Consider the following 23,912-nt stretch of genomic DNA (forward strand, 5'->3'; position numbering starts at 1 on the left):
CATCCAGCCATCTCATCCTCTGTCGTCCCCTTCTCCTCCTGCCCCCAATCCCTCCCAGCATCAGAGTCTTTTCCAATGAGTCAACTGTTCCCATGAGGAGGCCAAAGTACTGGACTTTCAGCTTTAGCATCGTTCCTTCCAAAGAACACCCAGGACTGATTTCCTTCAGAATGGACTGGTTGGATCTCCTTGCAGTAAAAGGGACTCTCAAGAGTCTTCTCCAACGCCACAGTTCAAAACCATCAATTCTTCGGCGCTCAGCCTTCTTCACAGTCCAACTCTCACATCCATACATAACCACAGGAAAAACCATAGCCTTGACTAGACGGACCTTTGTTGGCAAAGTAATGTCTCTGCTTTTGAATATGCTATCTAGGTTGGTCATAACTTTCCTTCCAAGGAGTAAGCATCTTTTAATTTCATGGCTGCAGTCACCATCTGTAGTGATTTTGGAGCCCATAAAAATAAAGTCTGACACTGTTTCCACTGTTTCCCCATCTATTTCCCATGAAGTGATGGGACCGGATGCCATGATCTTCATTTTCTGAATGTTGAGCTTTAAGCCAACTTTTTCACTCTCCACTTTCACTTTCATCAAGAGGCTTTTGAGTTCCTCTTCACTTTCTGCCATAAGGGTGGTGTCATCTGCATATCTGAGCTTATTGATATTTCTCCCAGCAATCTTGATTCCAGCTTGTGCTTCCTCCAGCCCAGCGTTTCTCATGATATACTCTGCATAGAAGTTAATATACTTCTATATTGGTGACAATATACACCCTTGACGTACTCCTGTTCCTGTTTGGAATCAGTCTGTTGTTCCATGTCCAGTTCTAACTGTTGCTTCCTGACCTGTATACAGGTCTCTCAAGAGGCAGGTCAGGTGGTCTGGTATTCCCATCTCTTTCAGAATTTTCCACAGTTTATTGTGATCCACACAGTCAAAGGCTTTGGCATAGTCAATAAAGCAGAAATAGATGTTTTTCTGGAACTCTCTTGCTTTTTCCATGATCCAGCGGATGTTGGCAATTTGATCTCTGGTTCCTCTGCCTTTTCTAAAACCAGCTTGAACATCTGGAAGTTCACGGTTCACGTATTTAGGATTCCTAAAACTTATTGTGAACTGTGCACTGTCACCTTAATTATCTGCCTCCTTCTATGAAATGACTATTCAATTGTGCACCCAAATTTGAAAGCATTTGTCATTCATGTAAGATGCATGGACTACTGAGGAAAGCAAACCACCTAGCCAATCTTGGGCCACAGCCCCACCATGCGGGTCCGGAAACTGTGCCTCAGTGCCTCTCAGCGGAAGGAAAAGGGAATAACTCCCCTAAGCTCCCAGACTTTAGAAGCAGTGGCCTCTAGGGCCCGCCCAACCTCCGAGGCCCCACCCCTTAGGCTGCACGCGGACAATGAAAGTGCGCGTGCGCGTTTGTATTTGCGCGTGCGCAGTGAAGAAGTTCTGTTACTGGTGTGCCCCGGCTCAGGTGTGAGGTGAAATTTTTGTTTCATATCGTCCGGTCTCTGTGTGGTCAAGCAGGAGGGGAACAGACCCAAGAGGAGGCTTGAAGTCAAAGGACACTAGCCTCGAGGGCTGCCGGGCGGCGGCCCCTCCTCCGAGAGCTAGGACCCACTCGGCCTGGCGGCAGTTCCGGGAGGAGGCGGGTCCGCCCGGCCTACTCTCCATCCGCTTTGCTCCCGATTTCACAAGCCACCGGAGCAGCCTTTGGGTCCTTACTCCACAAGGAAAAGAAATAGCATCTCCGTCCTTCTCGACACTCCGGCACCTATGGCCCCCTGTCCCCGTGTCCCGGTGAGCTCTCGGTGGCTTTACTCCGGCCGTGGTTGTCGGTTACTGAAGTTTGGTAAGTCCTATTCCGTTGGAAACAGAAGAAACCTTTGTAGGTTATTAGGGAGCACGTGTGTTTGATCTAAATAAGAGCAGGAGGGAAGGGATTCATATAAATAATAAATTTACCATATGAGAGCCCCGTAAAGCCCCAAACCTTCAAAATATAGAAGCCTCTGGGAAGGAAGTCGATCGAAGCTGTTTGCCGTTAGTAGCCGCCGTTGGAATTGAATTTATGTAAGATGAGTTTTGACGGGTAGATTTTTCTTCCAGGTATGCATCTAGAATTTCTCTTTTTTTTTTTTTTTTCTTTTTTCGCCCATGCTGCACGGCTGGAGGGATCTTAGTTCCCCCACCAGGAAGGAGATGAACCATGGCCCACGGGATTGACAGTGCGGAGTCCTAACCACTGGACCACCAAGAAATTCCCTCATCTTGAAATTTTTATCTTAAGAAAATTTGTGGTCAATAAAAGGAATATCCATGAATCTAAGTTCACTAAGATTTTGTCTGTCATTTTATATGTATATAAAATGATGAACCATTTAATGGTAAATTGCAGACACTGACTTCTAAGAATGAGGACAGTTTCCTACTAAGAACAAAACTCCATTGTCCATCCAAGAAAATCAAAATTTCTCCAGTTTTCCAAAAGTATATTTTATAGTTGTCGGGTTTTGGACGGAGCTGGGATTCAAATAAGCTGGATTCAAATTGCACATTGCATTTAGGTTTTACATCTGTTTTACCTAAAACATTTGCCAATATTTGTGGTTCCTGCAGTCCAGGAGATTTATATTGAAAAATGTTGGCATTCCCATATGGTAATGTTTTCCTATAATTTCATGTAATTGTGTATCTCATGGACTGTAGACCACCAGGCTCCTCTGTCCGTAGGACTTCCCAGGCAAGTGGGAGTGGGTTGCCATTCCCTCCTCCAGGGGATCTTCTTGACCCAGGGGTCAAACCCAGGTCACCTGCCTTTGCAGGCAGGTTCTTTACCACTGAGTCACCTGATACAGCCAGTAGTATCTAACAAATGTAATGTGATTTTAAAATGTTTAGTAGTCAAATTAGGAGGAAATACACATGTGAAGTTATTTTTAATAATATGTCATAGCTAACCTAATTTACCCAGTTATTAATATATAACTATTGGTGAAATTAATGACCAATGTAGCTAATACAAAGTTATTAGTGAGAAATTGTACATTTCTTTTGTACCAAGTTGTTGGACTCTGATATGTATTTTACACCTAAGCTCACCTCATTTAGTATGGATGCTAAATTTTTATTAGAAATTCTTGATCTGTATTTAGCTTTCAGAAAATTGACTGTTGAAAAAATATTTGGGGAAACCCAGATTGCTCCAAACATACTGAAAGATTTTTTTTAGTAACTGAACAGTTTTATTTCTAAAATTTAATTAAAAGTGAGTAAAATGACAAATTTCAGGCCCTCAGTCTCACTAGCCACATTTCATATTCACGATAGCCACATAGAGCAAGACAATGACTACTGCATTAGACTGCAGGTTTAGAGACTTGAAAATGTCCTAGGTCATGTGTACTTCATGTCATGTCACATCAGGAGGCACATAAATGCAAGTCGTCCACTGTGTATTAGGAGTGCAAAGTGTTTAGTTAAGGTACCCATCTCTGTCTTGCACGGTCACATTTTTCTTTGTGATAATCTGTAGGTGATAAGCTTCCCAGGTGGCTCGGTGGTAAAGAATCTGTCCACAGTGCAGGAATGCTGGTTTGATCCCTTTGTCAGGAAGATCCCCTGGAGAAGGAAATGACAACCCACTCCAGGATTCTTGTCTGGGAAATCCCATGAACAGAAGAGCCTGGTGGGCTAATCTGTGGGGTCACAAAAGAGTTGGACATGACTCAGCAACTAAACAACAACAACAACAATCTGAGGGTGATACTTGGCAACAGGGGAATAATCTGTTGCCCAGCCCTTTGACCCAGTGGTTTTAGCATCACTTGTTGATCTTCACTTCTACCTATTTTTTACATTGAGGTCTTGAAAAGTGCTTTTGGTTGTTGTTGTTTTTCCTAATTCTTTTTCTTTTTCCAAATTTTTCCATTCTCTTGCTGTCAGTCTTTTGTGAACAAGAGCTTTCTCCCCCCACTTACCCTCCCTTCTCTATTTTTTTTCCCCCTTTCAGGGTTTCACAACATATTCCCCTATTTTTCTTTCATTTATCATATTATAAACAGTTGCTGTTATTTGATGCTCAGGCTCTCCCAAACTTGGCCAAGAGTAGGCCTTTTAATTTGATTCATTTGTCCTTTCAACACATCCCTATAAATCTTTGAGCATAAATTCCCAATTCACTTTGAATTTGACTGTTGCTGCTTAGTCACTTCAGTCATATCCAACTCTGTGTGACCCTATGGACTGTAGCCTGCCAGGCTCCTCTGTCCATGGAATTCTCCAGGCAAGAGTACTGGAGTGGGTTGCCATGCCCTCTTTCAGGGTATCTTCCCAAAGCAGGGATCAAACCCAGGTCTCCTGCATTGCAGGCAGATTCTTTACTGCTGAGGCACCAGAGAAGCCCCAAATTTGACTGTTAACAGACCATAATCAATGATTTCTCCAAGAAGCCTGTTTCCTTGTAGACACCAAGGTCTGTATGATACATGGACTCAGTGCTCCTGGGGTTTAATTGTGTCTAGGCCTTTCAGTGGATATCTAAAATAGATATTTTCAGGACTTTTCTGGTGGTCCAGTGCTTAAGACTCCATGCTGCCACTGCAGGGGGCACAAGTTCGATCCCTGGTTGGGGAACTCAGATCCTACATGCCACACAAAGTGGCCAAAAATATAAATAAATAAATAAGGTTTTTTTTTAATGTATAATTTTATATCCTCCTTTCCATATAAATTATATTGTGAACATACTCTCATATTATTCTTCAAAAACCCAGTTAAAATATATCTTCTTACATCATAGGTTCATACTCATATTCCTAGTAAAAATTTTGGGCAACCCAGACCTGCTAAGTTAGTCATTTCCTGCGCACTGTTTCATGATCACTGTCCAGTCATATTGGAGAATTAACAATAATCTTAGGAGTTCAGGCTTTTGAGACACAGTAACCTGGATTCAGGCTCTGGCTCACCACTTCCTAAGTGGTGAATCTTGGACCAATTACTACTGCTGTTTGCACATGAATTGCCTCAACTATTGAATGACAGTAATAATAACTTGATAATCATATGAGCTTTGAATGTTTCCAGTACATAATGGGTACTCAGGAAATGGCAATTATTTATATTCATGCCATCTACAGTTTCTAATGACTTTCACATAATACATAACTGCCGTCTTCCACAGAACGATGGCTAATGAATGATGCTTGATGACAAATCAGTAATGCCTACTGCTTAAAGATTGATGGCATGAGGCAAGACTCCCACTACTGCTTAATCAAGAGGAATTCAACTGTCTTGAAGAGACTTCGGGAATAACATGTATAAGGCAGATTTCACTGTCAGATTCACAGATGCCAGCCTTTGATTTTTTCCCTTGTGGCAAGTACTTGCTGATGCTCCTTTCAGAGACAGTACTTTACTGGCCTGTGAACATAATGTCTTTGTGGCCTGGGTCTACACAGTCCTGCTTCTGGGCTGTCTAGGAGGGTGCTTAAGTATATAACAATATCCTTTTGTGTAAATCCTGGGACGTGGGGAGAAAGGGGTAAGTCTGCCCATTTTTGTGGGAGAAGTTCTGCTTAACTGATGAGACATCACTGTTAGCCAAAAAAATAACCCCAACAATTCTACCTGTCTAGACTTTTATCTGTAAAATGAAATTAGATTATTAAACATTTTTTCCTTTTTACCAAAATCCATTTCTAATTTCAGGTGAAGCGGACTGTAGGGCATTTTATGGCAGCAGTGTGTATGTGTTTACTTAGAATTAGTGTGGGTTGTTTCCAGGCTTGTGAGTATGGGAACTGTGGGCAGCCTGAATTCTCAGTTTTTGTTTCTTCTTAAGGCTGTCTTAGGACTTTTTCTGTCTTTATGAAGAGACATCAGAAGGGGAAAGGACTGTGACTGGATGTCTTGACAAATTATTTTCAAGTGAGTAGGAAATTTATTCTTTTATAAAAGCACATGCTTCTTCCTTCCAGGCAGATGTGTTTCTTTCTAGTGAAACAGTTTTTTATTCCAACAGAACCTGCTTAGGGACTGAGTCCAAGTTAAATTTCCTCAGATCTTAGGGCCTTTCATTTACATAAGAGAATGATACATCATCCCAGTATTTACTAATTCAGTCTGACCATCCATGCTGATTGTGTGCCCTCATTTTGCTATAATAGACAGGGAGCTGACATGTGATTCTGAGAATTTGTGCTGTCACTGGAGGAGTGATGCATTTCCAGCATTTATTGTCTGTAATGTGCTCAGAACTATTGCTAATCCTATCACAAGAGAAAATTAAGACCAGAAGAGGTCACAATCTAGTTGTGGTGAGATACATCGTTAGAGAGAGAGGTGCTCTTAAGCTACATAATTGGATGAGGTCACTATGAATATGTCCAGGTAGAGAGGAGAAGGGGCTTGAGGACCATCAAGCCCTGGGGTTGATGGTGGGAGAACATGAAACCTGTCTAGGCTTTGGGTCTCCCTTCCTCTTTTTCAAGTGCACACTGATAGAGACGGCAACTGCCTGATGCCAGGATGTTTGTGATGGTGTAGGTTCCAGTGACCTTTGAGGTCACAGACTTTACAGTACAATGGCTTCCTCTTGAAAAATGAAGATCTGTCCATTGTACTGACTTTATTTTTTCTAGGATAAAAGGCTTAGGACTTCAAAATTCTGTATATAAGCTTGAGATTGGGTTTTAGGCAAAAGATTGGGAGTCTGTTTTGTGATAAATGAGAGAGAATGTGAATATGGTTGCGTTTTAGTTTTATTTTAAAGTTTACTGGTTTGATAAAGTTGACATGAACATTTTGTTGTTTCTCAAGTTATACCTGAGAGTATTTGGTATCCCTGAAGAGCAGACTCTCGGCCCCATATTTATGGAAGTATTTGTCATCCCTTACATGTTAGTATTATATCAGGCATCTTCCTCTCAGAGCAGGGCACCAGCTATGCAGACCTCGTCTGATCTTTCAGGTAGAACTAAGAGGAAAGCTGAAGAAAATGGAAAGTTTTCCAAGAAAGAGAAAAGGCTAATTATTTATGTATTTGGCTGTGCTGGGTCTTCGTTGCAGTTCGCAGCTTTCTCTAGTTGTGACAATTGAGGACTACTCCTTGCTGTGGTGCACGGGCTTCTCATTTTGGTAGCCTCTCTTGTTGTGGAGCACAGGCGCTAGGCTTTCGGGCCCAGCAGTGTGGCACACCGGCTAAGTTGCTCCACAGCAAGTGAGATCTCGGACCAGGGACCGAACCCACGTCCCCTGCATTGGCAGGTGGATTCGAATCTACTCTACCACCAGGGAAGTCCAACTTTTCTTCTCTTTAACTTTTCCCTCACTTTTGGAAACTCTCTTTTGGCCTGATGGTAGAATCTGTCCCATTTTTTAATTTAAATTTTGCATTTGCCTTAAGCTCTTTATCCATTTCCTTTCACCTTTGTTTTCCTCCATGGTGCTTTCTGTTCATAGTCAGTTTCAACACTAGAATCATTTCTTAGTAAATCACCTACCAGTTTGACCACAGCACCTTATCACGCCAAACTCCTAATCCAGCCAAACTTAATTTATTCTTTCTTTCTGTTCTAAAATATATTTTAAGTCAATGTTTGAAAGTAAACACACATTGGCCTTCATTTTTAACACCTTCCTTCCATTTATTTTCCAATAACATAATTTTTTGTAATCTTATTTCAGATTGGGAGATTTGTCTCAATACCAGAAGGTCAGCACCTCAGTGGGATATTTTGAATGGGAAAAAAGTCCAGCGTGGTAGACATGGTAAGATTCATAAGGTATAGTTCCTTCCCTTCCACTAGTGGAAGATTAACAGTTCCATAAAATAGAAAAACAGCACAATAACCATGACAGATATTTAAAGCTTGTATCATTCACCTGTTTTTCAGTCTCTGAGCATTGTGAATTTGGCAGACACTTGAAATACCCCTCACAATATATTTTTTTACATAGAATTCACTTGGCTAAGTATTCCCATATATGTCATTCTGATGAAGTTTTATTTCATTTTGGTCAACTATCAGCTCAACTCTATAAGAATCCTTATGAAAGTAAAGAATACAACAGAGCTTTGTTGCAGAATGATCACTTCATTTTGCTTGAAAGCAGTGAGGCCTGGAACCATGCATTGCAGTGAAAATGAAAGAAAAAAACAAAAAACTTCAATCATACCAATGTGTTTCTTGTATATACTCTTATTTTTAAAGACTTTATTTTTAAAGACTACTGATGTTAAGCATAAATATGGTCAGCTGATCTTTGACAAAGGAGCGAAGGAAATGAAATATAGAAATATAATTCTTTTCAATAGATGATGCTGGAACAGCCAGACATCCACATGCAAAAGAATAAATCTAGACACTGGCCTTAACACTCTCAACATAAGTTAATTCAAAATGCATTGCAGCCCTAGGTATTAAATACAAAATTGTAAAACTCCTTGAAGATAACATAGGAGAAAACTTAGAAGCCCTTGGGGTATGGCAATACTTTTTTAAATATAACATAGAAGATATGATCCATAAAAGAAATAATTGATAAACTGACATTGTTAAAACTAAAAATTTCTGCTCTGCTGAAGGCATTGTCCAGAGAGTGAGAAGGCAAGCACAGATTTAGAGAAAATATTTGCAAAAGACAACTGATAAAAGACTCTTAAGACTCAACAATAAGAAAACAAATAGCTGGTTAAAAATGGACTGAGACCTTAATAGACACAGCAGCAAAGAAGACATACAAATAGCAAATAAGCATGTGAAAAGATGGTCCACATCATATATCACCAGAAGAAAGAGTGAGAGGGCCTTCCTGAGCTCTACTGTAAATATAAGCACACACACGCTTTGCCAGTAACTCTGCCCTGGCCATCCATACTCATGCACCTCACTAGAAACCCAGAGCCTCTTGTTCCTAGAGGAAGTGACAAGGCTGCACCCAACAGAAACACAGAGGGCAGGCTGCTTATTCATTGGGATACAGCCTAGAAAGGAGAATCCACTGAAGAGGTTTATTCCATTGTTTTAATTTGGGAGAGAGGAGGTAGAAGGAAGTTCCAGAGGGGGTCAGACAGCCCAGAAATTCAGACAAGTGGCATGTCTTTTCTCACCAAACTTTGCTCTGCTCCCTGCTATAAATTAACAACCTTTGGCCCTGACCTCAAGGTTCTTCCACTTCAGGACCACCAAACACTGCTCCTACTTCTGATGGATAAAAATATTTAGGACAGGGGTGGGGGGCACTAATTTGATATAACAGTAAGTCCTGAGGGTACCCACATAGATGGCTTCCAGGTGCCAAGCAGAACCTGAGGCCAGGAATGATGAAGCTGGCATAAAACTATTGAACCAGATGTGAATTTCTCATTTGAATGAATCTCATTTGAGAACTGCAGTTGAATGCTGAACACATGAGGTCTAAGGACCCTGACCCTCTTCAAAGTCAAAAACCCCAGTACAACTCACCAGTCAGCCTTCTGGGTTCTGCACCTGTGAATACAACCATCCATGAACTGTGTAGTACTCTAGTATGTACTCATTGAAAAAAAAAAAATCTACATGTAAGTGGACCTGTTCAGATCAATCCTTGTTGTTCAAGTGTCAACTGTAACGATATATATTCATTATAGTATCATACAGGGTATTTTCACTGCCCTAAAAATTCTCTGTGCCCTGCTTATATATTCTACCAATCACTCTCACTAATCCCTGGCAATCACTGATCTCCAATTTTGTCTTTTCCAAAGTGTCTTATAGTTGGAATCATACAGTATTTAATCTTTCCAGAATGGCTTCTTTCACTTAATATATATGCATTTAAGGTCTTTTCATGGCCTGATAGTTCATTCACTTTAGCTCTGGTAATATGTTGTTTTCTTATCTGTTCACCTTCTGAAGGACATCTTGACTGCTTCCAAGTTTTGGCAGTTATAAATAAAATTGCTATAAACATTCATGTGCAAAGAAACAACCCCCACCCCCACCCCAGTCCCCAATCCAGAGCATGCATGTGCTGGTTTTTGTGTGGACATACGTTTTCAGCTTACTTGGGTAAATATCAAAGAGTGTGACTACTGTATTACTTGGTAGGATTATGTTTAGTTTTGTAAGCGATCACCAAATTGTATCCCAAAGTGGCTGTACAGTTTTGTATTTCTACCAGCACTGAATGAGCTTTCCTGTTCTACATCTTCACCAATGTTTGTCATTATTAGTATCAGATTTTGGCTCTTCTCAGATTTGTAGTGGCCTGTCTGTCTCTGTCTCTGTCTATCTGTCTGTCTGTCTCAGCAGGTAGCTTAAAGTCTGATCTAGACTCTCTGGTTATTTGTTTTTAATACCAGGATAATCATTGTTGACATCGGAATTGGGACAGAAAGGTCTCTGACTTCTGGGGGCTTATTTTGGTTAGGAAGAAGGGAGAGGCAGTGACTACACAAGAGAATCCATAATGGCTGAGGAAGTGAAGTTTGGACTCCTTGTGACTGCTGAGTCTTCTTTTCAAAATCTTGGGACCTCTACGTTTTCCCTTGGGGAGAGCAAATGGAGTCAAAAGACTTGGGCTCATGTACCTGGGGATCATTTTATATTTTAATGTGACATCAAGAGTAAGTTACTTTACTTGATAAGCCTCTTTTGCTTAAAATAAGATGTCCTGCGTGGGTTCTCGGGCTGTCCAACTTCTGAGACCCCATGGACTTAAGGCCGCGAGGCTGCTCTGCCCATGGCATTTTCCAGGCAAGAATACTGGAGTAGGTTGCCATTTCCTACTCCAGGGGATCTTCCCGATCCAGGGATGAAACCTGCCGTCTCCTGCATTACCAGGTGGATTCTTTACCACGAGACACCTGGCAAGCCCCCAAACTTTACTGGGCTTGTCCTCAGCTTGTGGCCCAGCAGCCTCACTGGGCCTTAGCCACTCTCTGCTTTGCCGCATCCTAGCCCCGCCCACTCGTCGGAATTAAGGTCGAAACCGGAAGCAGAAGTGCGCCTCTGGGAACGGCGTGGTCTCTAGAGCCCCCCTTCCTCAGCTTACCTTATCCGTTGGCATCCGATCCGGCTAGACCCAAGCCCAGGTTCTGACTGAGAGTCTGGAGTGGCGATTGGAGAACGGGGAAGGATCATGGATATGATAGAAGGCGCAAGCAGTTCGGAACCGCAGCGCCTATTGCCAAGCTTCTCGCTCGACGCCCAGCCCTAGCTGCGCGCATAGGGCTCCAAGACCCACCGCTTTTACTCCCAGCAGCGACCGACTCCATCCCCGCCTGTTGGGGCCACGCTTTTCCCGCCTCCAGAAAGACTGCTTGATTGGTCTGTACACAGGAAGAGATGCGGACAGGGCACATGCTCAGGGTCTTTTCTCCGTCTCCTGTCCACCCTTTCTTTAAAAAGCCTCTCTCAAATCAGACTGCATTTCCGTAAGAAGATGTCCATTCTTGTATCTCATTTTCTTCCGTTAATGACGTGTCTTGAAGTACTCATTAGTTCACAGAGATCTGCCTTTTTTTTTTTTTTTTAACCTCTTTTACAGCTCTGTTGTGTGGAATCATCCTGTTGGTGGACGATTGAGTTGTTCCCATCTGAATGAGTTTGTCCATGTTTCTTCATTTTTATGGACTTAGGATTTTAAATTTTAAGGTCGATTTTTAGAACTTGAGTTGTTGGGTCATAGGTGCTGTTCCTGTATACTGCAAACTGCCCCCTTGTTCTGTTTTGAGCCCTCAGAGCTATATTCTGTATCCAGCAAGCTGCATACCTCTTAGTTTTCAATTAATCTTACCTGTAGATGCTTTTGGTTGTTTACACACTGTCATATCATCCAGGAATGGCAGGATGATATTCTTCCTTTATTATCTTCTAACCTATCATGTCTCCCTATCCTTGTCCACTCTCCCCAGTTTACTGTGCTGTCTGTAACATGCTTAGTAGAAGGAGCCACTCTTTTTCTGTGTCTCAAAGGCCTTCAGCTTTTATCTAGTAAATTGAAACACTTGCTGTATATTTTTGGCATGTTTTCAGGTTTAAAGACATTTCCCTTTATGCTTCTTTTTTTTGTTTACTAACATTTTTTGTAATAGTTTTCATTGTTGTTATTGTTCACTTGCCAAGTCATGCCTGACTCTTTGTGACCCCATGGACTGTAGCTCTCCAGGCTTCTCTGTCCTCCATTATCTCCCAGAGTTTGCTCAGATTCATGTCCACTGAGTCAGTGATGCTATCTAACCATTTCATCCTCTGCTGCCCTCTTCTCCTTTTGCCTTCAGTCTTTACCAACATCACAGTCTTTTCCAGTGAGTCAGCTCTTCCCATCAGGTAGCCAAAGTATTGGAGCTTCAGCTTTAGCATCAGTCCTTCCAGTGAATGTTCAGGGTTGATATCCATTAGGATTGACTGGTTTGATCTCCCTAGTCCAGGGAACTCTCAAGAGTCTTCTCCAGCACCACAGTTCGAAAGCATCAATTCTTCAGTGCTCAGCCTTCTTTATGGTCCAACTCTCACATCCCTGCATGACTACTGGAAAAACCATTGCTTTGACTATATAGACCTTTGTCAGCAAAGTGATGTCTCTGCTTTTTAATAGGCTATCAAGGTTTCTCATAGCTTTCCTTCCAAGGAGCATCTTTTAATTGTAATAGCTTTATTGAGATATAATCACATGTAACTAAAGTGTATAAACCAGTGTATTTTCGTGTATTCCCAGAGATGTGCCACCCTCACCGCAATCTAATTTTAGAAGATTTTCGTCATCCCAGAAAGAAATCCCATACTCATTAGCACTCACTCCCCATGCCTCACTACCCACCAGGCCCATGTTAGCACTGGCCTGTTTCTTGTCTTTATAGACTTGTCCATTCTGGACATTTCGTGTACATGTAATCATATAATATTTTGTCTTTTGTGAATGGTTTCTTTCACTTAGTATAATATTTTCAAGGTTCATCCACATTGTAGGAAGTATCAGTACTTAATTCCTGTTAGTGGCCAAGTAATTCTTTTGTATGGATACATCACATGTATCCACTCACAATTTAATGGGCATTTGGGTTATTTTCCACATTTTGGCTATTATAAGTAATGCTGCTGTGAGCTCTCCTGCTAAAGTTTTTGTGTGGACTTATTTTCATTTCTCTTGGGTTTATACCTAGGAGTGGAATGCTGATTCTTATGATAATCGTATATGTAACCTTTTGATAAACTGCAAATATTTCTAAAGGGGCTGTACCATTATTCTTTCCCATCAGCAAATAAGAGTTCTGATTTCTCCAGATCCTCACCAGTTGTTAGTCTTTTTGAGAATAATTATCAAAATGAGTGTCAAGTAGTATCTTGTGGTTTTAATTTGCATGTCCCTGGTAGTTAATAATAAGCATATTTTCATATGCTTAATGGCCATTGTATTTTTCTTTAGAAAAACATATTTTGCCCATTTTAAAAGTTGAGGGTTTTTTTTTTTTTTATGGAGTTGGCTGAAAATATTTTTAAATCATTAGGCAATGTTGAGTATTATCAGACTTTTTTAGTGTGTTATTGAGATGATCATACTATTTTCTACTTTGATCTATTGTGCTATGTTCAGTTGCTCAGTCATGTCCAACTCTTTGTGACCCTATGGACGATAGCCTGCCAGGCTCCTCTGTTCATGGAATTTTCCAGGCCAGAATACTGGAGTGGGCTGCCATTTCTTCTCCAGGGGATCTTCCCAGCCTAGAGATAAAACCTTCATCTCCTGCACTGGCAGGTGGATTCTTTACCATGGAGCCACAAAGGAAGCCCATATATGTATATGTATATATATGTATAAACGTGTGTGTGTGTGTGTATATATATACACACACATACACATAGATATATGTATACAATGGATATAAATAAATCACTTTGCTGTACACCTGAAACTAACATGACATATATATCAATATACTTCAATTAAAAATTTTTAAACAAACTTTTAACAGAAGTTTTTAGCATTATCACAACACCATTACGACACACCCCCAAGTTAATAGTTTTTCTTGATATTATCAGTGGTCTTTAGCCAAAGGTTACCAGGAACACACAGAATTAAGCAAGTTGGATTTATTACTTATTGCAGCAAGGCAGAATGCACACTATAGTGAACTGTGGGATGTCTTAATAAAGGAGTGTTAGAAAAGACATTTGGTTTTGTACACATGAAGCTTACATAGTTTTGTAAATCATTATTACCTCAATAAAAATAAACTTAAAAATTACTTTTAAAAAGGAAAGGGAGGGACTTCCCTGATAGTCCCATGGCTAAGACTCCCAGTTTCCAGTGCAGGGAATCCACGTTCAATCCCTGGTCAGAGACCTAGATGTCACGTGCCCAACAAAGACCTGGTGCAGGAAATAAATAATAAATATTTTTTAAAAAAAGAAAGGGAAACATTGCTCTTGATAAACATATTAGCAAATTTGCTCATAAGTTTAATGAAAAAATCATAGATCATTTTAACATTCAGGAAGATTGCTTTAAAGGGCATCCAGTATAAAACTACTGACTCAGAAGCATACTGCATGGAGAAGGGAATTGGAGCCCACTCCAGTATTCTTGTTTGGAGAATTCCACGGACAGAGGAGCCTGGTGGGCTACAGTCCATGGGGCCGCAAAGAGTTAGACACGACTGAGTGACTAACACTTGACTAGAATGCTTAAAAGGATGGAGCTGCATTGCTGAACTAACTCAGCATTGAGAGGGAGCAAGCTTTTTTATAATAAGTCACTTTGGGGGAAAAAAAGCACACTGCATTTTGGAATTAAAAAATGTCATTCCAAGGATCAAAAGTGTGAGTTGTAAGTCAATGTGATTTTTCAAGCTATAGTGATATTTTCCAAGGGACGTTGATATTTAAAATTGTAGTTTAATCCAACAATAATACCTTTTTTTCTCACTTTGGTAGAAATAGCTATTTTTGAAGGCAAATTCTCTAGTTTTCGAACTAATTTGTCAATGTTGAGCATTTTCTAGACTTTCTCCATGTCTGTTGACCTTTGTTAATTGAGAACCTAAAATCATGTAACTTAAAAGGAATATATCTTTGAGGTGCCAGCTGAAACCAGAAACTTTGTAAATGCCGTTACAAAGCCTTAACGTTCAAAAATTTTACCGTATTTCTCTAATCTATAAAAAAAAGAATTGGGCGCTTCCCTGGTGGCTCAGTTGGTCATAACTTTCCTTCCAAGGAGTAAGCGTCTTTTGATTTCATGGCTGCAAATCACCATCTGCAGTGATTTTGGAGCCCCAAATAATAAAGTCTGACACTGTTTCTACTGTTGCCCCATCTATTTCCCATTAAGTGATGGAACCAGATGCCATGATCTTCGTTTTCTGAATGTTGAGCTTTAAGCCAACTTTTTCACTCTCCTCTTTCACTTTCATCAAGTGGCTTTTTAGTTCCTCTTCACTTTCTGCCGTTAAGGGTGGTATCATCTGCATATCTGAGGTTATTGATATTTCTCCCAGCAATCTTGATTCCAGCTTGTGCTTCTTCCAGCCCAGCATTTCTTATGATGTACTCTGCATATAAGTTAAATAAATACCAACTTAGATAGCATATTAAAAAGCAGAGACATTACTTTGCCAACAAAGGTCCGCCTAGTCAAGGCTATGGTTTTTCCAGTGGTCATGTATGGATGTGAGAGTTGGACTATAAAGAAAGCTGAGTGCCGAAAAATGGATGCTTTTGAACTGTGGTGTTGGAGAAGACTCTTGAGAGTTCCTTGGACTGCAAGGAGATCCAACCAGTCCATTCTAAAGGAGATCAGTCCTGGGTGTTCTTTGGAAGGAATGATGCTAAAGCTGAAACTCCAGTACTTTGGCCACCTCATGCGAAGAGTTGACTCTGACTCGTTGGTAAAGACCCTGATGCTGGGAGGGATTGGGGGCAGGAGGAGAAGGGGACAACAGAGGATGAGATGGCTGGATGGCATCACCGACTCGATGGACATGAGTTTGGGTAAACTCCGGGAGCTGGTGATGGACAGGGAGGCGTGGCGTGCTGCAATTCATGGGGTCGCAAGGAGTCGGACATGACTGAGCAACTGAACTGAACTGAAGTGGTGGCTCAGTAGTAAAGAATCCACCCACCCGTGCAGGAGACACGAGTTCAATCCCTGGTCTGGGCAGGTCCCACATGCTGCAGAGCAACTAAGCCCAAGCACCACAACTACTGAACCCATGTTCCACAGCTACTGAAGCCTGTGTACCACAACTAGAGAGTAGCCCCCACTCACTGCAACTAGAGAAAAGCCCACACAACAACACAGACCCAGCACAGCCTAAAGTAAATAACATTATTTTTTTTTTAAGCTGTAAGGGCCACACATTGCAGTGAATTGTTACACCTCTTAAGTCTCTTAATCAGGAAGAGTTTTCCTTTCCTCTTTCTCCTCCAAACTGGATATTTCTGATTATGTCCCCTATATATCATTAAGCGTGTCCTCTGTCCCCTCCTCTTACCCTTCTTCTATAAACTGCTAATTATATGAAAGGATTTGTTAGGATTTTTTTTTATTAAAAAATATTTTATAATTGGTATCGTCTCTTATTGCATCATATCAGAACTCATGGTGTCCAGGTGTCTCTTAAGATGTTAAGATTTATCAGCCTGATCTTCCTTTATAAAGTTGCCCAGCACATCTATTTAGTCTTAAAATTATCCCCTTCAGGTTTCTTCTTAGTTACAAAAAAAAAAGGGCGGGGGGTCACTTAATGGGGAAACCTGCTGCATACCACCTTAACCAAGTGATTGAAATTAGCATCAGTAATCAGACACACTGTTCCCAATGCCTCCTTAAGTGATTCACTGAGGACAAGCATCAGTTATAAAATACATCATCCAAAAATAAACATTGTGACTCTAACCATGAGAAAACAGACAAACTAAAACTGAGATGTAATCTGTAAAACATTTGACCTGGGACTTTTCAAACCTGAAAAGATGAAGAAAGGCCAAGGGACTGGTCCAGATTAAAGAAGATGAAAGAAACATAGTCTGAGGGCATAATCCTGGATAGGAAATTTTAAAGTGGCTGCTGTAAAGGATATTACTGGACTAGTTGGTAAAATTCTGCATATGAATTATATGTTAGATAATAAATATTAAATCCTGGTTTTGATTTTGTTAGGGAAAGTCCCCAGTTCCTATGACACTCTGAAGTATATAGGAAAAAAGGGTCTGACACCTGCAATTTCCTCTCAAGTAGTTTCCTCTCAATATTCTTGATGAAACACACACACACCCCTACAGAGAGGAGAAGGAAAGCAAATGTGACAAAACTTTAACAATTAGTAAAGAGTATAGGGAAGCTCATCACTTTTACACTAATTCTTACAACTTTTGAGTTTGAAATTTTTTCAAAGCTAGAAGTTGAAAATAAATATTCCCATTCACTTTTCACGTAATATTTTAGTAACCATTGATTGTCATTGCCTAAGTGCATTAATTTACTAGTGGTTTCAGAATGATGACTTTCTGATTTTAGCATTTTCTTCATAATAAATGGAACTTAGAATAAAGTTTGTATGATTATTCTGGAAAGAACTTTCCTGTATCATAACTATTTAGTAATAATAAAATGTTGTTCATAAAGGAGGGGACAGGATGATACAGGCTTGATTTTTTTTTTTTTTTACGAATTTTCAGAATAACAAAATTATATCCTGGTCACCTCTGGTAGTGACCATTGACCATTTTTTAGTAACATTATGGACTCATGGCTTTGTTTTATATTTGGTGTATTTCAACTGATTGTAATTACTGTTTATTAAATTGTTCCATCATAAGCCAGTGGGAACCTTTTTAAGTTTTCTCCTGTGTGGTAGATTCCTTCCTTTCTGGTATAAGCTGTTCCAGGCTTATGCTGAACATTTCTTGTTCCACACTGAACATAGTTCCCAAAGGAGTCCTGGTTTCTTATACAGAGGAATTTTAATACTAGAGGACTCATTGCTCCTGAATTGTTAGTGACTCTAGGCAATTTTGGTGGCTCAGTCTAGGGAAAAGTTTAAAATATAAGAACATACTGTATTCCCAATTCCTAATTGTTCTTGGATAAGGAGATAAATTCTTTACTGTATTATGTGTGTGTGTATATATATATATATATATATATATGTGCATTTAGGTGCGTGTGGCTACTCTGAAGCTAGTATGAGAACTCTTACAAGGCCTCTAAGTGTTGAATATCTGTCAGGCCCAGAATCTCATGGCTTCTTTCTTCGTTTCTAGGTCTTCATGGTCAGAACCCTGCCAAGCCAGAAGGGAGACACACAAAAGAAAGAATGGCTGCAGGATTGCTGACAACCTGGTCACAGGTATGTGGGAAGTTACTCTATCCAAAAAAAATCACTGTTCCCAAAGGCTACATCTCTTGTCCGTGACCCAGAGCTTCACAGCCCAACCAGACTAGCCTCAGTTCAGTTCAGTTCAGTTCAGTCACTCAGTCGTGTCCAACTCTTTGCGAGCCCATGAATCACAGCACGCCAGGCCTCCCTCCATCACCAACTCCCAGAGTTCACTCAGACTCATGTCCATCAAGTCGGTGATGCCATCCAGCCATCTCATCCTCTGTTGTCCCCTTCTCCTCCTGCCCCCAATCCCTCCCAACATCAGAGTCTTTTCCAATGAGTCAACTCTTCACATGAGGTGGCCAAAGTACTGGAGCCTCAGGCTCCCTCAGTTCTTTGGGCTTCTTAGAATGGGAGAGAGAGAATGTTTAAGGAAAAGCTTCAACATTTGTTTTGTGTTTCAGATAATCCCTGAGGGTGAGTGTTAGTTCCATATTCTGCTGGCTGCCATGAAGGAAAACAAAGACTTTTTTTCACTAGGAAAAACATTGATTTTCCAAGTATTTTCTCATTCTATAATATGCTAAATCTGTACTAGATCTTGAATAAGATTAGAAGACTCCTTGCAACCTAGTTGTGGCAATATCAGCTCAGCTGTGTTAGAAAAGCTTCTAAAAACCATGATCCTGAAAGAGATGGTCCAGTGAGTGAGAACAGAAGTGGAAGATTCCAAGAACTTGGGTGAAATGATAAGAGGCCTCTGAAGAATGTCTGAGCTTACTGCACATTGGGTCTTCTCCCCAATTCCTCTCAGCCTCACCCATCATCTTTCTGGTTCAAAGTTAGAGATAGTTCTTGGCTGAACCTGAATGTATACATGGTGTTTTAGGAGTTGGTGACCTTCGAGGAAGTGTCAGTGGACTTCTCACAGGAGGAGTGGGCCCTGCTGGCCCCCACTCAGAAAATCCTGTACAGAGATGTGATGTTGGAGAACTTTAGGAACCTGGCCTCAGTGGGTAAAGTTGGCCTCATTCCTTCATATTCACTTGTTTGTGCATGTACTAGTTCATCACTTGTCTCTCCCAGGAACTGAAAAGAACAGCTATACACGGTAAACACAGAATGGACTGTTCCTGCCCTTGTTGGGAAGTCTTATCACTTCCCAAGAAAATTCACTGATTGTATTTTCTCAGTTCTTAAAAAATTTAGGTAATTTACAGATCTTGGGCTTAGAATTCAAGAGTCAGATCATGTGGGAAAAGGTGTGTGGGTGTTTGTCTTATGGTGCTCTGTGAAAAGGCTATGTAATCTGATTCTTTTGCTGCTCTTGCCTATCTTTAGAATCCTTGAAAACCAAAGTATTGGAATCAGTTTTGTGGAAAGACTCCTTGTCTCCTTCACAGTCTCCCCACATCATATGTCTTTTCCCATGAGCAGGGTATCATCTCTGCAAACACAGTCCAATCACTGAGGTGGCGCAGGAAGAACTGAGGCCAGAGGGGAGAGGAATTCTCCAAAGTGCTTGTACAGGTGAGCCCCGGGCAGGAAGGGGTCATTGTATGGAATAGCCACAGCCTGTGAGTGGTGGTACAGTTGTCAGTCATTGTGAGCTAAGAAGGCTGAGACCATTACATGAGCTTTATGTCCCAAGCCTCCAGAATTCTATGTAAAATACCTCTCATTTCCGTTGCTTATTCCTATCATTGGCATCTTTTCCCAGAGAAAGCCAAGTTCCTAAATTAATTTCTCTGATCACTGGTTACATCTTCTCTCTCACATTTTCCTCCTATATTTAGGGTTATTAATTGAAAACAAATCAATAGCATGCCTGCCTCCTTTTTTCTTTCACCCCTACTTTTTCTCCCAATAATTATAAAAAATTTCCCCATTCACTTTCAGATGGGGCTACTCAACTTAAATCAAAAGATGTAATTCTCATGCAGAATGTCCCTGGAGAAAAAACTGCCAATGGCATAAAAATGGTGAGATTCACTAGAAATGATTCCTGTTTTTTAAGACTGGGAGATCTCTGTGAATTTCAAGAAATTAAAACAGCAGCAGCACCCAAGCAAGAGGAGACACTTGAGGCAAGTAGAATCATTCATCAGAAAGCTGCATCAGGAAATCCTTTATTAATCCTATAAAATTGGAGAAATCTCCAAACCTACCTCAACACTTGCAGCCTTGCAGAGAATATCAAAAAGTAAACATTTACTTGAGCTTCCCCGGTAGTGCAATGGTAAAGAATCTGCCTGCCAAGGCAGGAGATGCAGGTTCAATCCCTGAGTTGGAAAGATCCCCTGGAAAAGGAAATGGCTACTCACTCCAGTATTCTTACCTAGGAAATCCCATGGACAGAGGAGCCTGGTGAGCTACAATCCATGAGGTCACAAAAGAAACACAACATAGCGACTAAACAACAGCAACAAACATTTACTTAAATGTCATTCCACTATTAAGTATTTAATAAATCATTCATTCTTCACCCATGATTAGAAAAACTCTATAATTAGGATGCCCTTTGATAGAATAAATTCCATGGGGCCTTGGGAAGAGTATTCAGCTATTTCAACTTGAAAGAATAAGGCAAAAAATATACACACATCCTGAAAATGGCAAAAATGTTAGTCATAATAATATACTTCCTATATATGGCAGGATCCACATGGAAATGAGTTCCTGTGTAATAAAAGTGAGAAAGCCTTTGTGCATGTTAAGTCACTTCAGGCATGTCAGACTCTGTGCAGACCCTATGGACTGTAGCCTGCCAGGCTCCTCTGTCCATGGGATTCTCCAGGCAAGAATACTGGAGTGGGTTGCCATGCTCTTCTCCACGGGATCTTCCCAACCCAGGAATCAAACCCAGGTCTCCTGCATTGCAGGCAGATTCTTTATTGTTTGAGCCACCAGGGAAGCCCCAAGAAGGCCTTTAGTCATCACTTACTCCTTTTTCTGTAGGCACCAACCCTCCCTGGTGAGAAACCATTGGAATGTGATCACTGTAGAAAATTCTTCAGAAAGAATTATCACCTTATTCGTACAAGATATTGCAAGGGCAAGAAATGCTACAAATATAAAGAATATGGGAGAGACTTTGGCCATCCCTCAACTCTTAGGAATCATTTGTGTACTCACATTGGAGAGAAAATTCTTGAATTCAGTGATTGTGGAAAAACTTTTAATCAAGAGTCACCCCTTAGGAAACACTTCAGAACTCTCACAGGAGAAAAGTCTGAATGTAATCAACATCTTATATCCAAATTACACTCTTCCTTCTCAGTACATAAACAAATACCTACTGAAGAGAAACTCCATGAACACAGTGACTGTGGGAAAAGATCTTTCCATAGTGTCCACAAAAAAATGTGTACTGTGAAAGAAAGCTCAAAATGTAATGGACATGGGAAAGTTTTCACTGGCCCCTTGTCCCTTCAGATATGTTTGAGACCTCATACTGGAGAGAAAGCTTATGAATGTAGGGACTGTGGGAAAGCCTTTGTTTTTCAATCTTCCCTTAAGAAACACGTAAGATCACACACTGGAGAGAAACCTTATGAGTGTAATCACTGCGGAAAATCCTTCAGCCAGAGCTCTCACCTTAACGTTCATAAAAGAACTCACACTGGAGAGAAACCTTACGACTGTAAGGAATGTGGCAAGGCTTTCACTGTTCCTTCATCCCTTCAGAAACATATGAGAACCCATACTGGCGAGAAACCCTATGAATGCAGTGACTGTGGGAAAGCCTTTATTGATCAGTCATCCCTTAAGAAACATACCCGATCTCACACTGGAGAGAAACCTTATGAGTGTAATCACTGTGGAAAATCCTTCAGCACAGGCTCTTATCTCATTGTGCACAAGAGAGCTCACACTGGAGAGAAAACCTATGCATGTAAAGAATGTGGGAAGGCCTTTAGGAATTCCTCTTGCCTAAGAGTGCATATGAGAACTCATACAGGGGAGAAGCCTTATAAATGTATCCAGTGTGGAAAAGCATTCAGCACTAGCACTAACCTTATCATGCACAAGCGAATACATACTGGGCAGAAGCTCTGTGAATGAAATGACTACAAGCTAGCCTTAAGGGCCCCTTCCCCCCTCAGTCATTTTTTAACACACTCTGGAGAGAAACCATATTATGACCAATTTAGAAGGCACAACTCTTCAGTTACATTATACTGGGGCAAACGTAAATGTTACGATTCTGTGATTGTATTTATCAGTGAGTGTTTAAAGTGTGACAACTCATTAGCTGATGAGTATTAAAGATTATATAGCACTCTAAATTCCCCTTGATGTACATCACAAAGATGTTTTTTTTTGTTGTTTTTTTTTGTTTTTTGTTTGTTTGTTTTTGTTTTTTTAGTATTTATTTATTTATGTATTTGGCTACAACAAGTCTTAATTGCAGCATGTAGGATCCTCAGTCTTTATTGTGGCATACAAGATCTTTAGTCACAATGTACAGTATCTAGTTCCCTGACCAGGAATTGAACCTAGGTAGGCCTTCTGTATCAGGAGTGTGGAGTCTTAGCCACAGGACCACAAGGGAAATCCCTCACTAAAGTTTAGGTATGTAATGTTTTTATTATAAGTAAGTACTAAGTATTGTGCATTTCTCATCAAGATATCCTGGACTGAACTATAGGTTCTTTATAAATATGTATTTTAATGTGCAGGCTGGGCATATTTTAGCTATCTTTTAGTTATAGATTCCTAATTGAATTGCACTGTCCACAGAATGCCTGATCTTCATGACATAGATCAATAACATACAAACAGAAAATTATTAGAGACTTGCTATGTGGCCTAATGTGTGAGATACAAGAAGTTGCTGTCCCAATATCCATTTCTCCCTTCCTTCAAGTAACAAAACTACAGTTGTGTTCAGATTAGCAGTGTAGACAATTTCTGAGGACTCATCTCCCGGCTTTTCTTGCAGCTGTGAGTGCCCATGACCTCACAGTCTTGGCCTGTGAGAAAGAAGCAAGAGGTCACAGCTTGTGGGTTCTAAAGAATTCCATGGAAATGGGAGCATGGCATCTGGCATTTTCACTTTACCATCTGCCCTCAGGTTAATCTCTTTTTCCTTAGAGAATAGACCAATAAGATGACAATCATAGACTACTGATTATATAATAGACATGTAAGGTATTTTTTGGCTGTATATAAGCAACTATGAGTTGCTTGTTTCTGAATTTCATGTAACATGAGAAAAATAAACTCCTAACTGGTTTAAATCACTCGTGTGGGAAGAATCTGTTGCAGTGGATTTCAGTCTTAACTGATGCATCTCATATATGGTCAAGCTTTAAGAATCCTTCAAAGGAGAGGGAGCATATGTATTCTTATGGGTGATTCATGTTGTTTTATGGCAGAAACCAACAACATTGTAAAGCAGTTCTCCAATTAAAAAAAATTTTTTAATCCTTCAAGTATAGTTGAAAACAATGTGTATTCTGTAATTGTTGAGTATAGGTCAGTTTTCATTCCAGTCCCAAAGAAAGGCGATGCCAAAGAATGTTCAAAACTACCACACAATTGCATTCATCTCACATGCTAACAAGTTTAATTCAGTTC

At 40.5% G+C, this 23,912-nt stretch overlaps 1 protein-coding gene across 4 annotated transcripts; it reads left to right on the forward strand.

Annotated features, from left to right (window-relative positions):
* The first annotated feature begins 1,450 nt into the window (after positions 1-1,450).
* Positions 1,451-23,572, forward strand: ZNF177 (zinc finger protein 177). 4 transcript variants are annotated; one of them, NM_001102550.2, is made up of 8 exons: positions 1,451-1,865; positions 5,862-5,947; positions 7,706-7,789; positions 18,271-18,356; positions 19,219-19,345; positions 19,767-19,859; positions 20,229-20,416; positions 21,288-23,572. In NM_001102550.2, exons 4-8 carry the CDS (start codon positions 18,324-18,326, stop codon positions 22,392-22,394), a joined length of 1,548 nt encoding a protein of 515 aa, NP_001096020.2. In that variant the 5' UTR covers positions 1,451-1,865; positions 5,862-5,947; positions 7,706-7,789; positions 18,271-18,323; the 3' UTR covers positions 22,395-23,572. The 4 variants fall into 4 exon arrangements, with proteins under 4 accessions (NP_001096020.2, XP_005208702.1, XP_005208703.1 ...); XM_005208646.4 differs by having other exon boundaries at positions 1,776-1,865; positions 7,706-7,803; XM_005208645.5 differs by lacking the exon at positions 5,862-5,947.
* Positions 23,573-23,912: the final 340 nt, after the last annotated feature.

This window comes from Bos taurus, chromosome 7, assembly GCF_002263795.3.
Source record: "Bos taurus isolate L1 Dominette 01449 registration number 42190680 breed Hereford chromosome 7, ARS-UCD2.0, whole genome shotgun sequence".
Taxonomy (NCBI): domain Eukaryota; kingdom Metazoa; phylum Chordata; class Mammalia; order Artiodactyla; family Bovidae; genus Bos; species Bos taurus.

Coding starts and splice junctions, on each gene's coding strand:
- ZNF177 (XM_005208645.5), top strand. CDS start 1,790: ATGGCCCCCTGTCCCCGTGTCCCGGTGAGCTCTCGGTGGCTTTACTCC. Junction 18,357..19,218: donor TGCTGACAACCTGGTCACAG/GTATGTGGGAAG, acceptor ATGGTGTTTTAG/GAGTTGGTGACCTTCGAGGA. Junction 20,417..21,287: donor AGCAAGAGGAGACACTTGAG/GCAAGTAGAATC, acceptor CTTTTTCTGTAG/GCACCAACCCTCCCTGGTGA.